The sequence below is a fragment of the Montipora foliosa genome, chromosome 14 (genome assembly GCF_036669935.1).
Source record: "Montipora foliosa isolate CH-2021 chromosome 14, ASM3666993v2, whole genome shotgun sequence".
Taxonomy (NCBI): Eukaryota; Metazoa; Cnidaria; class Anthozoa; order Scleractinia; family Acroporidae; genus Montipora; species Montipora foliosa.
The window spans coordinates 2,753,135-2,768,863 of NC_090882.1; the positions used below are offsets into that span (position 1 = coordinate 2,753,135).

Below are 15,729 nucleotides of genomic sequence, written 5' to 3' on the forward strand. Positions count from 1 at the left end.
AGATGCACTTCAAAAGGATTCTGGAAACAAAGTCACTGTCGGTGGTCTTCCCTGGTACCGCCATTGGGCAGGCATTAAAATTCAAACTGGTTATAGCGGGTTTTAAACCACGTAAGAGTTTAATTATTCATCTAAAGTTCTGGACAACATCGAGGAGATCCGTGCAAGGCTTTCCTTTCTTTCTAGCTACGAAGGGAAATCAAGGAAACGGAATAAGAAACCTGTTGGAGGAGAGCGTCGTGAAGCTACAAATCCATACCGAGTATGAAACTGAGTCCAGGAATAGAAGTCGCCCACGACACGTGAGAGCGACCAATGTAAAAAAATGGGTCATTAACCAAAATTATCCAAGATTGGATAAATTTTGTTTGATCCCGAAGAACTCTGCTTGGATTTCTCCGCAAGTTTGCTCATTTTTTCTTTAATTTTGAATGAAGTTGGCTCATTGCTAGATGGAGGTGACACACCTGTTAGGGAAAAGTATCACCAAAATATGTTGATGAGCATATTAAACTCGATAATCTACGATTACCTCTGTTCATATCTCTTTAATAGGAGCTATGGAAAATTGGGGATTGGTGACTTACAGGTACAAGTAAATCTCTTTTGGTCTTAAGTGGTCAACTATTTTAAATAGTAAGCTGAAAGTGTGCAAGAACAAAAGAACGGACTGAAGGTTCGGGGATGTAGTTTGCATTCCTCTTTTTGTTGTCAAAGAAAGTTGAAGTCTTTCCGAGCTCTGAAGATCGTATTTTTTATTTTGCGCAATTGTTTCAGAAGCACATGCTTTAACATATTTCAAGATCGGAACAGCAGATGCCAAATTCATCGTCAACCTTGTTTCTGAATTTTCTTCTGTGGTCAGTAAAGAGGTCATTGGTTTGACTCCTCTTCGGAACACTAGGTTTTTCCCGAGTATACCCGAGTCGTTTCGAGGAATAAATAGAGAATGTAGGAGAACAAGTACAACTTGTACTCGTTCTTGAAGTCATGCTATACGTATTTCGGTAAGCGTATAATAGGACCGCCAGTTTATTCTATGCACACTACTTTTTTTAGCAAAATATTGGCATTTAGGCTGCTTTTCTGGCTCGAAAGTCCCCCAAATTATGTACCCAACACTTGAGGATTGTTAGTAGATGATTATTTCAACTTTAAACTAAAAGAAGCAGTTCTAAATCAAACGCAATTTCCATTTGACAAACTCGTCCTCACCGCTACGACTTGACTCAAGACGAGTTGAGCACGCCGGGCTGCGCAGTACGGATGCGCAGTAATTAAAATACCAGGCCACAGTTGTTGGAATTGTGGATAGCGCTATCCACTGGATAAATCACTATCCATTGGAAAACTCAGTTGGTTTTTCTAGTGTTTATCCGCTGGATAGTGATTTATCGGGTGGATAGCGTTATCCACCTTTTGAGCAACCGAGGCCAGAACTCGTGCTCGAAGTCACAGTCGTTGTTGCTAACATTCTCTCATGTCTTCTTTACTTCTAGCAATCTAGGCCAAAAATGTGAATTGCCAGAAGCTGTAGTTGACGACTGAGGATCAAATATTGTTTTAAATAAATGTCATTTAAGATAAATTCAGTGAAAACTTTAATACCGTTACAGTGATTGAAATATCGGACTAAGTTGCATCTTGATATTTCTGATCACACCATTACAGAGAAACTTGCTTGTTGATAGACCCAAAGGATTCTTCAGCAGCTTCCAGACAATATGTCGCTTTAGTTGTCGGTGAGTAAGGTAAACCAAGGGAAGCCGAAAATACCGAAACTACTTTCGGCCATTTTATTTTTCCTTTGATATTTCCGCTCTCAATCTAACTCAGGTGGTTACCATGGTAACCTTGGGGCTCCACGGAGTGCAATTTGAGCCTGTGCTCCTGTCATCCCATCAGAATCTGGTGATTTTGTCGAGTGTATCAAAAATATAGGAAATCGCACGATCTCAAGTACAATTTTCCATTGATGTTCGAAGAGCCTATAGGCGAGTGCAGCTCGAGAACATATTAACAATCGGGAATATCTTGTGATTCCCAACTGTTGGAGGTCTTGCGATTTTCTGTTTACAATAAACTCAACAATATTTTTTTAGGTCATTTTCAAGCAAAGATTTGTGTAAATAAACTGCGTTCAGTTAGCAAAAATTTTTATTCGACTATGACAAACTTTATTTCAGGTTTGAGTACTCTTGTATTTGTTTAAGATTTTTCGCGTCGTCTCTCGGTCGTAAGCGACTGGCGACTGGTTGCCATAGTAACTTGATGTAACTCGAAAGGCAACAATTTGGGAGATTTGGTATGAAATTGTACTGCTCTTGTTCAATGAGAGTCGTGTAATTAGTGAATTGTAAATGATTTGTTTGGTGGTAGTCTTTTACATGAAAGATGGAATTCGTTGCTTGCAAGTAGCAAGCTAAGCAGTTGCAAAGAAAGCTTGAAAAATAAAAAGATAAACCAGGCTTGAGCAGGATAAGAGAGAGAGAGAGAGAGAGAGATCTCCATCTCTCATGTATTTCAATTGCCGCAGTCCAAATATATAAAAATTCCACCATATATTCTGCAGTATGTCATTCGCGTTTGTGTTTCATTTGTCAAATCTTTTGGTTAGGTCATGAACTCGCTCACATGTGGTTTGGAAATTTGGTAAGTTTTTAATTGATCTTGTAAAATCCCTAACATTTCATGAGGATGACAGGCAACAGTAACGCAGCACAACCTCGTCCTTTTGCATGGCACCAAGGATTGCGAACTCCGACTGTTTCCTAACAAGGAATCCGCGAATCATCATCTTCCGGTTCTTCTGTAAAGTCTCGGAAACTTGAAACAATGATGGTTGCCAACGGGTACAAAAATAAACCTCACGGCGACTGCGCGTATTTCAAAATTTGTGGATTAATTTGGTCGCATGCGAAAGTCGTAAAAAAAATGGTACCTTCTAAAACGCTCTTAGACGATCACTTGTTAAACAGTTTTTTACTGAGGCACTCTTATAATCGGATAAGCAAGAAACGACACGGAGAACTTCTGATGGACGTGAAATTGGACTCGCAATCGCAATCGCAATCGCAAAGTCGGAATTGCGGTCAAATTTAAAGGGATCTATCAGCGACGTCAAGTTAGATTCGAAGACAAGTCGAGTCTGAAGTATCAGTTGCGAGCATGCACACTGATTTAACGGTGATATTTTTAAAGTGCGCATGCTCAGAATGAACTCAGTCTCGCTAGTTTTACAATGTAACGCTCGCTAATGCTTGGTGCCTCAACATATTACGTCTATTGGTTTTGTCTATCGTTTTTCCGCAACTAAAAAGCATAGCAATGCCGTGCCAATTTTATTACTCATTCTTTACAGATACGGAGACCCCTCACAAAAAAAGTTATTGCCAGGGGTAAGGTCAGGAAGGGGGGAGGGGGGGGGGGGTAACTTGCAAAACTAGGTGGATGATTTTGGACACATGGTTATACGAACCTTGACAGGATTTGTAAACAGATTGAAAATGTCAACTGGCGCGGAGTTCCAATTGGGTTATAGTTATAGGCAAAAAAATGACAGTTTTTTGGAATGTGGTAGAAGTAGAAATGGCGCTGAAGGAGAGTTTGGGCATGTGTCTGCTTTTGTAGGATGATGAACGCAATTTGTCGCCTGCGTTAACTGCGACGAAGTTCTTTGCAATCTTTTACAACAAGGTCAGGCGGGCATCCACTCTTCTCAGCTGTAAGGTTCACCAACTGAGCTCATTAAGCATTTCCGTTACCGATTTTCCGATTTCTGATATCTTCTCAGTGTTCGCTCAGCATCCCAGAGCTGCTCCATTCCTATTTTATGGGAACCATTGTGTTTTCCACACTAACACGTGAATCCCACACGTTTTCAAATGGAGATTGTCTTATAAGGCTTCTGTCCAGTTAAATAACTGTCATTGTTTCTCTTTTATTTCCTTGTTTTTTTAAAACGTTTTGTTATTTGCTCTAGACTAACATTTTCTATTTTTTTTTTTTTACTTTCAGGTGACAGTGGTAAGGGGTGACCAAAATACGAAGTCGCAGTGTTTTCTTATGACCTCAATGTAATGGCAACAAAATGTCAGTTTTTGTGGTGTTCTAATTTTTATGTTTCTGTATTTGATGCCCCACTCACTTTCGTCGAAAATGTTGTCACCGAGGTGGCAATGTTTCAAGGACACAGTTTACATGTACTTTGCACCTGAAGTCAAAAAGTATTTTCAATTGATGAAATGAATCTTACCACCAAAACCAAACATAGTTTACCTTTTTCGCGCCAAAATTTTGTTTTCTATGTGCTGCAAACGTTTCTGACTTCCACTAAGGTCTTCAGAACGGTAATATAGACCTCTTTCGTAGTGGCGGCCAAATAAAATATTACTTTGTATTAATGCTAATAAGCCTTTCTAGCCTCGCTAGGACGATATAAAATTTCAAGAGAATATTTGTGTCAAAATGAGGGCAGTAGGTCTAATTAACATAAATACAACAGAAAGTAAAAGTGGTCGTCATTTATGAAAGTGACCTAAAATGGTTCTCGGCTTATAGCCGAGTATTATGCATTTACAATTCGTGTCAATCAAGTTGATTTTTTCCGTAAGAAGTTTGGGGTCTCGGCTTATAGCCGAGCTCGGCTTGTAGCCGAATAAGTACGGTAGTTGAATTTTGCCAACCACAGAACAAAAGAATCCTTTGTTTCGACAGACAAGAGATCTGTGGTTGGCACGTTAATGACAATAGGTGACGTAACCGTGAGTATCGCTATGTCACCAACAACACAACAGTCTTTCGCAGGATTACTTTCACCTTGATGATCTCATTTCACCAATTTTTGATTCCATATGGATCTTAACCTCCAAACATTCAAAACACTGACTTGTTTGAGACGCTAAGGGTATGATGTTTATCAGTTGTATGACACATCTGTTCTGATTCCCAATCTTGATGCTTGCTGTAGGAATGGTGGACTCACTTGTGGCTGAAGGAAGGCTTTGCTTCATGGATCGAGTACCTACTTGTCGATCACTGTTTTCCTGAGTTTGACGTCTGGACCCAGTTTGTCAGCACTGACTTTGCCAGAGCCTTAAGGCTCGATGCTTTGCATAACAGGTATTTTTCACCCTTTCAGAAAGTAGGAACTCCTTTCTTTTGCCCGCAAGACAAATGTAAACGAATTTTCACAAAACAGTGAAATGCCCCTATTGGTGGTTTTCACGTGACGTCATCGCCGCCATGTTGGTAGACGAAAACAGAAGATCTCTCATTAGCTCCTTTTGTTCGTCTCCCAGCAATAGCCCATTTCTGAGTTACTACACGCCTCAGTTTCAAAGCGAGTCCTGGTGCACAACTATTCAAACAGAAATGAGTTGCGTATTCTTATGTCAATCAAACTCATTTTCCTTTCAATAGTTGAGCACCAAAGACTCACTTCAAAACCAAGACAAACAGCAACTCGGGAACGGTCGATTGTACATTGCAGCATTGTTATCTGTGTCTCTGGAGGTTCGTTGTAAACCACCTATTATAGGGTAAAGACTTGTTTTCATATCTCAAAGTGCCCTTGGACGTGAGGTGCCTGGGAATGAAATTAAATCACTGGAATCGGACAGTGTAAATGCAGACTGAGGTTATAATGGAACTGTTGAAAAAGCCCAAACCCCTTAGAAATGCTTAACCTTAGGCCTAATAGGCCATTTCCGAGTTCATGTCTGCCTCCTCCTCAAAGCGAGTCTAAGTGCAAAGTTTTTTTGATGGTAATTAGTTCTACTTTACATATGAATGAAAACTAATTTTCATAACAAAAACTTCGCACTTAGACTCGCTTTGAAGAGGAGGCAGACATGAACTCGGAAATGGCCTATTAGGCCTAAAACAATATTTAGGCTTAACTGTTAGCATTCCGATTCCAGTGATTTAATTTCATTCCCAGGCACCTCACGTCCAAGGGCGCTTTGAGATCTGGAAACAAGTCTTTACCCTAGAGCGTTTTCACTCACTTAACCAGCAGCCATATTGCATTACTCAAACAAAAGAAAGTATTTGCGTGAAAATAGAGTTTAATTCCTGGAGGATTAGTTTGGTACACCATCATGGCCGCCATTTTTTTGTTTCGGAACACCAACATAGGTAAAGATAAGCGTTATATTTAGCTTAGGGTAAATACAGCTGTTTATCCTTACTTGAGTAGCAGTATTTAGGAGACACTTTGTGACGTTAATTGTGTGTATTCCGAGACACGAGTGATGTTGAAGTTGGCGAGAAGAGCAAGGAGACACTTCGTGATAATTATTGAAATCCATGTGCATCTAATTAGGGGCATTTTTTTGTACATATCAGTAAAAAAGTCGGAGGAGAGGAATATCATAGCACAGTTGAAAACAAAGAGAGAAAACGGCTCTGTGGAAATAAATCTCCTATTTTTTTATTTGCCCTTGTTCAAGTTGGGCATATCAGCATATTCTTTGTTGCAGCATAAAGGAAGTTTCTAGATTTTGCACGTGCGTCGTGCAAAGCATGCATGGTTTTGAACATTTTTCGCTCAGTGTGAACGTCTCATCCATTTACAGAAGTTTAGAAAAAACTCGGTTTGTGAGATGTTTACCACGTTTAAGTGAACTGCTTTAGTTTGTTTGAACGTGGTTGAGATTAATGTGCACGGCCCGTGCAAAGGCGGATTTGTATGAATACTGACATCAGGATTGTTTTTCAATTTTCTTTCTGTTACTGCCAACATCGTTCAAGTCATCCTATAGAGGTAAGCACTTTTATTTGCGATTTTCTCCTCTGCACTAATAGTACTGATATTTGAAAAACAACATACTTTCTCATCGTTTTCATCTTGAATCTGAGTGGATGTCCAACTCACAGTAAAATTCCGGAAATTCCCCAACGTATAGATTGAAGAAGATATGAGTATTCTTATTCAATTTTACTGTCGTTCATGGAAAAGGTCCTTACACAGTCGCTGTCTTTGAGTAATTTCATGAATTGCTTAAAATTGCTGCAAAATTAACATGAAACATGAAAACTTCATTGTTTCGGTGCAGGTAACAGTAGGAGACCCTGGAGAAATTGATGAAATATTTGACACGATTTCTTACAACAAAGGAGCATCGATCATAAGAATGCTACACCAGTACATTGGAGACCACGTAAGTTACATTTAGATGAAACCACCAATTTTATGACAAGCTGATTTGAATTTTCTCAGGACCGCTATTTTGATTTTATAGGTGCTAAGGCTGCATTCCCAGGGGGTAAACTTAGGTGTAAGATCCGCCGTTTCGACATCCCTGCCTATCCGCTAGGGACGGACATTCCTTGTCAATTTTGTGAAGCAGCACAGGCAAATGTAATGCTGTATGTGACATATCTTTTTTAAAAAGCAAAAAAAATGGTGGTTCCGTGGAAACTTAAGGACAAAAATTAAGAGAAGACCAATTATTTTTTCCTCAATCACTGAAATAAGTTTTCATTTTTTTTCGACAAAGTATGAGATATACCGGTATTTCCAGCCATTAATATTTATCGGCCCTAATTTGTTTTTAGAGTAGAGGATCCCTTTATCTCCGCGGATGTCGAATGTCCACCGAAGTGTGCAGCATGCAATTTTGTCCAACAGTTAGAGAACAAAAATCAAACGAATGTAAATAGGGTTTTAAGATATAAGTTAAGTATATGTACTCAAACTAATTCAAACATGAATCTTGAGTGGTGTTGATTCGCAGTTCGCGGAGGGAGTCAATGAGGACGGAGTCAAACAAGTGCGTGTGCGTGCGCGCGCGCGCGGGGGGGTGGTATACAGCTCCATTTACTCACTGGTTTGCGGCAACCGTTGACAGAAAAAAAATGTTTTCAAATTTTGTTCATGTTAGCAATGTTCACAAGCAGTATTGCTGTTTTCTGATCTGCAGTTTCCACGGTGCTTTCCTTCTCAATTTCCTGCTCCTAGCCTACAGGCAATGGTAGAAATAGAAAGCCGAATATAAAAAGTGCGTGATTTGTACTTGATTTACATCTAACAAATCGCTTTCGTTTAAAGGACTTTAAGAAAGGACTCAATCATTACCTAAGAACATTTGAATACAGCGCTGCAGCAACAGGTGAATGAATGTTGTTATGCTCAGTACTTTTTAAAGTATAAAGGCTGTTATGGATAGAATTTACAGTCTGAGGTACCCTGCTAGCAGAGGATTTTTATGTTGTCACTTTGGTTTTGCTTGTCCCTTTACGGTTGTCTTTATCGCCGCTCCTCCCGCGATAAAGCTCAGCCATAAAATGCCTTTTTTTCTGTCGAGCAGGTTAGTTAAGTACGTCCCTTCTCCGTGATTGGCCGGACGATAAGCCTTTGAGATCCCGCGCTGTCCAGTTTGACAGGCAGATTGTCATTTGGGCAATCCCGGAGAAGGGATGTGTTTATAAGGTCGTCGTTTTTAGAGTAATGGTAGCGTATTTTATTAGAACAGGGAGTCGTTTCGTGGTAGAGGTTATTCTTGCAGAGAAAGAGTGCAACAGCGGTGAAGACAGCTGTAAATAGAGCGGAAGGTGGCACATGGTAAAAGTCGCTTTGGTGAACCAGTTGTAGGCTCAGGACACAGCTGTGTTTTTTTTCTTTTTAAGTGGACTTGTGGAGCAGTCTATCTCACGCCAGTTCCAAGCCTGTGGCTGCTGTTATGGACACCTGGACGAAACAAATGGGGTATCCTGTGCTATCTGTTACAGCAGAACAGGTACAATTCAATGAATCAGTGTTAGCAAAAGGAAAATACAGCTGTCTCGTTTTTTTTTTTTTTATCATACCACCTCCGTAAAAGAAAGCCCGTATTATCCGTGTCTTAAGATGAAATCACAGTGTTGTATTTTCTGTACTTGGCATTTGGCTTTTTGTTTAACCAGAAACCCATAAGGGTTGAAACGTGTAACGGCCCCTTGTGTGCTGGGAAACGAGCTTCTGAATATTCAAGTACAAGGAAAGGTTACGTTTATACAAACGTTGGCCGTGTAGCACTTATATTTTTAACAGACTTAACTGAATAGAAATCGAGCACTTCACATTACACTCTATTCAGTTAACTCTGTTCTGAATATTCAATTTGCTAAGTACCATATTTGGAACAGCAAGAGCGAGGGGTTTCCAAATATGGTACTTAGCACTGAAACAATCAACCAATCAGTTTCCACTGAATATTCGGAAGCTGTGAACGCGCGTTACACGTGTCAACCCTGATGGGTTTCTGGTTTAACGTAATTGTGGTGATTTAAATTTGGCATCACAGCGACCATAACTTAAGGCCCGTTTCTCGAAAGTCCCGATAACTTTTCGGGCCCGAAAAGTTATTTACGTAACTGCCTTCCGCATGTGCCCATAAGCTGGCCTTTTGACGTATTCTCAGGATAACAATAATCAAAATGATAGGGAAGTTTGTTGACTTAAAATCGCTCCGTTCTCAAGACACAGAGGGAATTACGATACCCGAGAAAGGCGCGAAAAGTTTCGCGACTTTGGAGTAACCGTGGCCCCAGGCTACAAAACTTACTGCATAATTATATGATACCTCTTATTGTACCGAAATCTATTCTTAACCTTCTTACAATTGGTTTACCTCAAGTAACTTAAGTCCAATGAAAATCAAGTATTCGGGATTAAGAATAGATTGCTGGTACAACACAAAGTATCATATTTGGTCAGAACGGGATTTGAACCTGTAATATTTGCATGCGAAAGCAACCCTTTAAAAAGTGTATTAAGCTCTTGGACACTAATTGAAGTCACTGTTTTTAAGTCGAGAGGAAAATCGGAATACCCGCAAAAAAAAAAAAAGCTTCCGGGAGCAGAGTAGAGAACCAGCAACTCAACCCATGCTGGTTGAAGCGGTTGTAGTTTCAGAGTTGAACGCTTCTCTTGCCGTTTTCGGTTCTAAACCCGTCAAATCCTGGGAAGAGTCGTTAGCAGACTTTTATGCGTTGTTAACTGCGATCCTCCCTAAAAGATGGACCGGTGTCAGGTTACAGAGTCCCGGCGAAAGCGAAAAGCGAAAGCCGCGAAGCTGCTTATCGTTTTAAACCATTTCAACCGAATTCGGAGCAGGTTGAAAACGTTTATTAACCGAACCATTCAAAAACGGTTCATCTCAATAGAACACGGCCTTTGTTGATAGCTTAACTACTTTAATATTACCAGACTTCAAAACATTCCCTTTCAAAGGGAACCTCCACTGCAACAAAAAGAAAACTGTAAACCACAGGAAATAATGTCCACAATCAGATTCGGATAATAGTTTTCGCAAGCATTCAAATTGCTTTTATTCGAACTAAAATGAATTTTAGAATCGCTCATTGTTGTTTTAAGTTTTACCGGGCTCCGCCATCAATAATGTAGCCATAACACGTCACAGTTATTCGAGATGGCGGCTCCTGGGAAATCTGAACGTGGAAGAAAGCGATTCAAGAGTTTATTATTCTCAGTTGCAAACACTTGTTCAGTGAGAAATTTTCAAACAGTTTTGCTTTCGAGCATTATTTCCTCCGGCTTAAAGTTATTGCTTTGTAGGAGTTGAGATTCCCTTTACGGTATTTCGTTATCTTGTTCAGTTTTGGACTAGCCGCTTTCGAGTTGTTTTTTCGCGAAGCTTCTGGCATAGCGTGAAAGCCGTTGAAATTGAGAAGTGATGTAGTCATCGTAGTAGAGGAAAGTAGAGAATGCCCGGGTTTTCAAAACACGAGCAAGAGAAACGGAAAAGGTGCGAGTCATTCCTGTTCTGAAGAATTTTATCGAAGAAGAGAGTTTTAATTTCGTGTTGTGATAGTCAACTGGAGTCATCTAACGAAGAAGTATCTTTTTAGTGGTTCGGAGTTGAAGCAGCCTTTTTTAATTTTTTCAGAAGGGAGAATCGTTTGAGCTGACAATCTCACAACGGAAGTTTTCTGCTGATGGTTCAAGTGAAGGTATATCGTAAACCTTAGGGAAATAGATAACAGTAGCAAAATGTCCAAATGCTTGGCGACGAACAAAAGACGTTGAAGAAAGGCCTCAGCTGTTGTTTGTGTTATCCAATATGGCAGAGATGACGTCACACGTAAAGTGCCAATGTACAGAAAGGCCCATTTTGAGATACACGCTATGTAAATGTCACGAAATGTCCTGTTAACGCGTTAGCTTTCCACTTACACTGAATTAGAGCAAGATTAGCGTAAACACTTGTTTGTTCTTAAGTTAGGGTTGTCCTAAGTGTTTTTGTTTACTTGACGACGAGAGTAATAAGGAAACTTTCTGACGTTATCAGCTGTTTTTTGGACGCAAACGATGTTGAGTGGCACGGGGATACTGACGGCGTGCAGCCATTTACGTGCCTTTCGTGACACACCTCTTCGTCACTGACCTTCCGGTATGAATTTGCTGCAAACGTTACGTAAAGGTAATGGGTGGTTTTCACGTGGCATCGCTGCCGCCATGTTGTTGGACGAAAACGAAAAGATCTCTCATTAGCTCCTTTTGTTCCTCCACCAGCAATTGTAGATTGCAGAATTGTTATCTGTGTCTCTCGAGAGTGGTTGCAAACCATCTAAGTATTCTTTATTTTCGCATTACCGATAATACACTTTGCTTGCCCCTCAGATTTTGCATAAACCATTGTTCAAGTGTCCTTGGGGACACTGCATATTCCCAAGAGCCTTTGAAAACAATGGTTTATGCAAAATTTGGGAGGGGCAAACAAAGTTTATTATGGGGAATGCGAAAACAGAGAATAGGTTTTCATAAAGTGCAACAAACGCTACATCAATGGCAGCGCCACAAAACAAGAAGATTATTGGTAAAAAGAAAGGGAAAGAGTCGTGCTGCACGTGCGGCACGAATTTCCATGCATTTCTTTGCCGTACTCCACAAAACAACAACGTCAGTGAAATCACCAAATTTTAGGTTTTCACGACAACGTTAGCGTATAGCAATGAACCATTCATTTGCTAATTTTACTTTGAAACCGTTCGTACCCATCCATTTTCAGGATAGTTCTCCCGTATTGTACAACGTGACCATAACGGAATAATTGCGAAATACTTGCGATAGTGCTAAGTTGTATTTTGGAATGACGTTTTCGTGGATGTTGCCTTTGTCCTTGCGTAAACTCACTATAGAGAGGCGTCACTCTGTCCCTGAGGTAAGGTTCTATCGTGAAGTGAGTAGATTTTGAAATGTTCACAACAAATCGTGGTGATAATGCGCCGAGCGAGTCGACTAAAAAAAGACAAACACTTGATCTCAAAAATCTTAAAATATGTTATTCATTTTGTGTTTATGTCAGATTCATTTCAGTGGAAAGTTCCAATTGCTGTATCCACCAGGGCTAGGCCCACTGAGCCTGCGGCTGAGACATTGTTGGAGGAGAAGTCTTCTGTCTTAGTAGTTGGCGGAGTTGGCCAGGACGAGTGGATCAAGGTTAGTAAATCGGCCAATAATCTTCAACTGTGACGGCTGGGTAATATCTGGTAATGTCATTTAAAAAAAAGATAAGTCCGTTAAGGACACATTCTTTTTTTTTTTTTGTATTTAGGATTAGGTTCCATGGTTTCTGTTGTAAGATAACATTAGCTGACACCAACACCTCACTGGACATTTCCGTACCTTTTACACGAAGTATCTTCCCAACCTTTACCGGACCGTGTAAACGAAACCTGGCTATCTGTTACAGAACTGAGAAGATAGACATTTAGTTGAGAAAGTAACAATGTTTTAGAGTTTTTCCAAGATCTGAACAGTGTAGGTGGAAGCGCCCATTTCAAAACGGTTAGTGGTTCGGTTATAGTGTTGAATACCTCTGTCAAAATACTCACAGCTTCTAAATTGTGGAATTTGTAACAGCTTGCCCCGCTAGGCTAAGGGATATCCTAATTCTTTATGAAAATTGACCACCAGACAAGGAAATTTCTCGTTAAATTTCAAGCGAAAATCAAATATCGCATGAATCTCAAAAGTGCGATATTGGTTTTACATGTAAAATTTTCCTTGAATCGCGTAGCTTCCTCAAATATGAAGCCATTTAATTTACCTTTTGGCTAATGTTGCAGTATTCAATGCACGCTAGAAAGCCATTTCAAAGAGCTGTCTCGACAGCCACGAGCCAGGAAAATCTTCTTCCTCGCTTTCGCCAGGTTTTTGCATTGTAAACGGAAAAATTTGCTTTGAAAACATACTTGTTACCAATTTTTGCTTCCGTTGCTACGTAAGGCCAAGCGTTGCTACGGTGCAACAGCGGTCAGTCTCGTTTTGAAGTCGCAGTTCCACATCTGAATACCTCTTCTTGATAGCCAATCAGGAATGCGATTCTGCGTGAAAGTACTCATCGCAGTTTGTGTAGCAACTTGAGCAGTTGAGAAAGAAGCTAGCCTGAAAAAATCCAGGCGTTCATGGGATTCGAACCCAGGACCCTGCGATTCCCGGGACTGCGTTGCCCTACCATCTATCAAGGCAGCAGGGAGCTGGTCACTTGAGAGTTCGTATTGATATAACAGGGAGCTTAAGCACCCGACATTTTTGAAATTCGGACGGCAACCGGATATGAGCTGGTTTCCCTTTTAACTTCTCTTCACACAACCAGATTTACATTGCCAAGTCATCTTTTCTCTTAACTTTCGCAAAACGGTTTTATTATAGTCGATTTTAGTTAGGCTCAATCACGCACGCGTTTGCGAGAGCTTCTAGTGTCTTAGGCTAATGTCAAGGACAATTTATCGTCGACTATCCTGCCGGTAATCAGAAGAAGACACCTGCATCATCTACTATCAAAAATGTGTTCTTGTTTGAACTGAATAACAATGGCTGACAGTCGATGACAATACACGATAGTTGGTGGTCAAGAGAGGTGCAGAACTCTCGGCATGGATTATTATCCATCGTTTTACCTGAGCTTTACAATACTTTTTCATGTGGTATTTCCTTATCTCTGCAGTTAAATCCTGGCCAAGTTGGTTTCTATCGAGTGCAGTACTCATCCGCCATGTTGGAGCTTCTTCTACCAGCCATTAGGGATAACAGTCTTCCTCCAAGAGACCGACTGGGACTGCAAAGTGACCTCTTTGCTCTGGTCTGTGAAGATTTGTTACATCTGTACTAATTCAGGATTCAGAAAAGGACCTTTTTCGACGAAAATGGAGGAAGAGATGATCCTCTTTCTTCCTGCATATGGCTATTTTTTTCGGATATCGTCCGATAGAGTTGAAATCTCGATCTTGCGAGCGCCTCGGGTCAAAATGCAACTGAAACTTCCTATAAAGAAGAAAGGGGGGCGCTCGTTTCTTCCACTGTCTTCTTGGTTCACAATTTTCACACAGGCGAAATTCTTTTTTATAGATATTTTGTGCCGAGTGCTTCCTTGAGTGCACTTTCTTATTTCGTTCTCAATAACACTATTAAATTAAATAGGTGTTGTCTTCTATTCAAATTAAACAGTTTGACAATTTCAATTCAGCGTTTAGTTTTATCTTTTTTTACACTCAGGCACAAGCAGGCCTTGTTCCCACCACAGAATTCCTGAAACTTGCTGAACAGTTCACAAACGAGGCTAACTACACAGTCTGGAGTGATTTAACGGCAAACCTTAGCGGCTTGGCCACGCTTTTGCAAAACACTGCGTCCTACGCCAGTTTCCAGGCCTTTTGCAAGAAACTTTACGAGCAGATTTCGTCTGAAGTCGGATGGGAGCCGAAGAAAGACGAAGGTAAGAAAATCATAATGTCTTCACAGGATTTTTTAAAATGTATATATTTGATGTAGTGCGTGTTGAACACGAAAGAGAGAAGGAATCCTCGAGCACATGTCTGGACATATTCAGCAACTGACCTGCTTCCAACTGAGTGTTTTCTTCGATTAGCTGGTAGAGCATTACACCGGCATTGCGGAAAAAATCGGTTCTAACCTCGTTGAAGCCACCAGAATTTTTCACGTGCATGACTTCTTCTCTTAGAGACAATTTTCGGTTTTCACATGACGTCACGGCCGCCATGTTGGAGCCCCTAAACAAAGAAACGGCGGCCAAGTTGGAGCCCCGACCAAATCCTACGGGAATTCAACTCTATTATCATGGAAACGTTTTCTTTTGTTTTCGTTGAAAAACATGGCTGTTGATCACGTCAGTGAAAACCAACAATACACCCTTTGCATAAATGGCGCCCAAGTTTGAATAACAATACTTGATACATCCTTAGCCTCGTGTTTATGTTTCAAGACAAAGGATTTTTCTCATGAATGTGAGGCTAAGGATGTATCAAGTATTGTTATTCAAATTTGGGCGCCATTTATGCAAAGGGTCTATTGCTTAAATTGTCCAGATAAGTGCGATGGGATCACTTCTTTCTTTCTTCTATAACACGCACTTCAAACATATCCCTTTATTTCATTCATCGAGTCCTTCCACGGGAACACATGAGCCCAACAAATTGACTTCGGCTGTTCCCGACTGAGTGGCTTCATAGCTCATTTGGTAGAGCGTTGCACCGACATCGCAGAGTTCATGGATTCAAATGTCGTTGAAGCCAACTGAATGTTTCAGGTGTCTATACGAGACAATTGCTGAAATTACCCAGATAAGTGCGATGATCACTTGTCCTTTTTCTCAAATATATACATTTATCTCACTTCCCTTATTGCTGGAAATAGCCCACTTTCGATATATTAAAATTCATTCCAAAACAAAAGTCATCATCTCGAGGCTCTGGGGAATAAAC

The 15,729-nt window shown here is 40.4% G+C and overlaps 1 protein-coding gene across 1 annotated transcript in view; it reads left to right on the forward strand.

Annotated features, from left to right (window-relative positions):
- Positions 1-15,729, forward strand: part of LOC137985638 (puromycin-sensitive aminopeptidase-like) — a 32,476-nt gene that overhangs the window by 7,330 nt on the left and 9,417 nt on the right. The window contains exons 7-19 of the mRNA XM_068833275.1: positions 520-589; positions 1,672-1,742; positions 2,618-2,652; positions 4,018-4,026; positions 4,970-5,121; positions 6,754-6,766; positions 7,059-7,163; positions 8,054-8,114; positions 8,632-8,741; positions 10,893-10,956; positions 12,312-12,445; positions 13,956-14,090; positions 14,504-14,723. Of these exons, the coding sequence (XP_068689376.1) occupies positions 520-589; positions 1,672-1,742; positions 2,618-2,652; positions 4,018-4,026; positions 4,970-5,121; positions 6,754-6,766; positions 7,059-7,163; positions 8,054-8,114; positions 8,632-8,741; positions 10,893-10,956; positions 12,312-12,445; positions 13,956-14,090; positions 14,504-14,723 (1,179 nt within the window). The remainder of the gene's footprint in view (positions 1-519; positions 590-1,671; positions 1,743-2,617; positions 2,653-4,017; positions 4,027-4,969; positions 5,122-6,753; positions 6,767-7,058; positions 7,164-8,053; positions 8,115-8,631; positions 8,742-10,892; positions 10,957-12,311; positions 12,446-13,955; positions 14,091-14,503; positions 14,724-15,729) is intronic.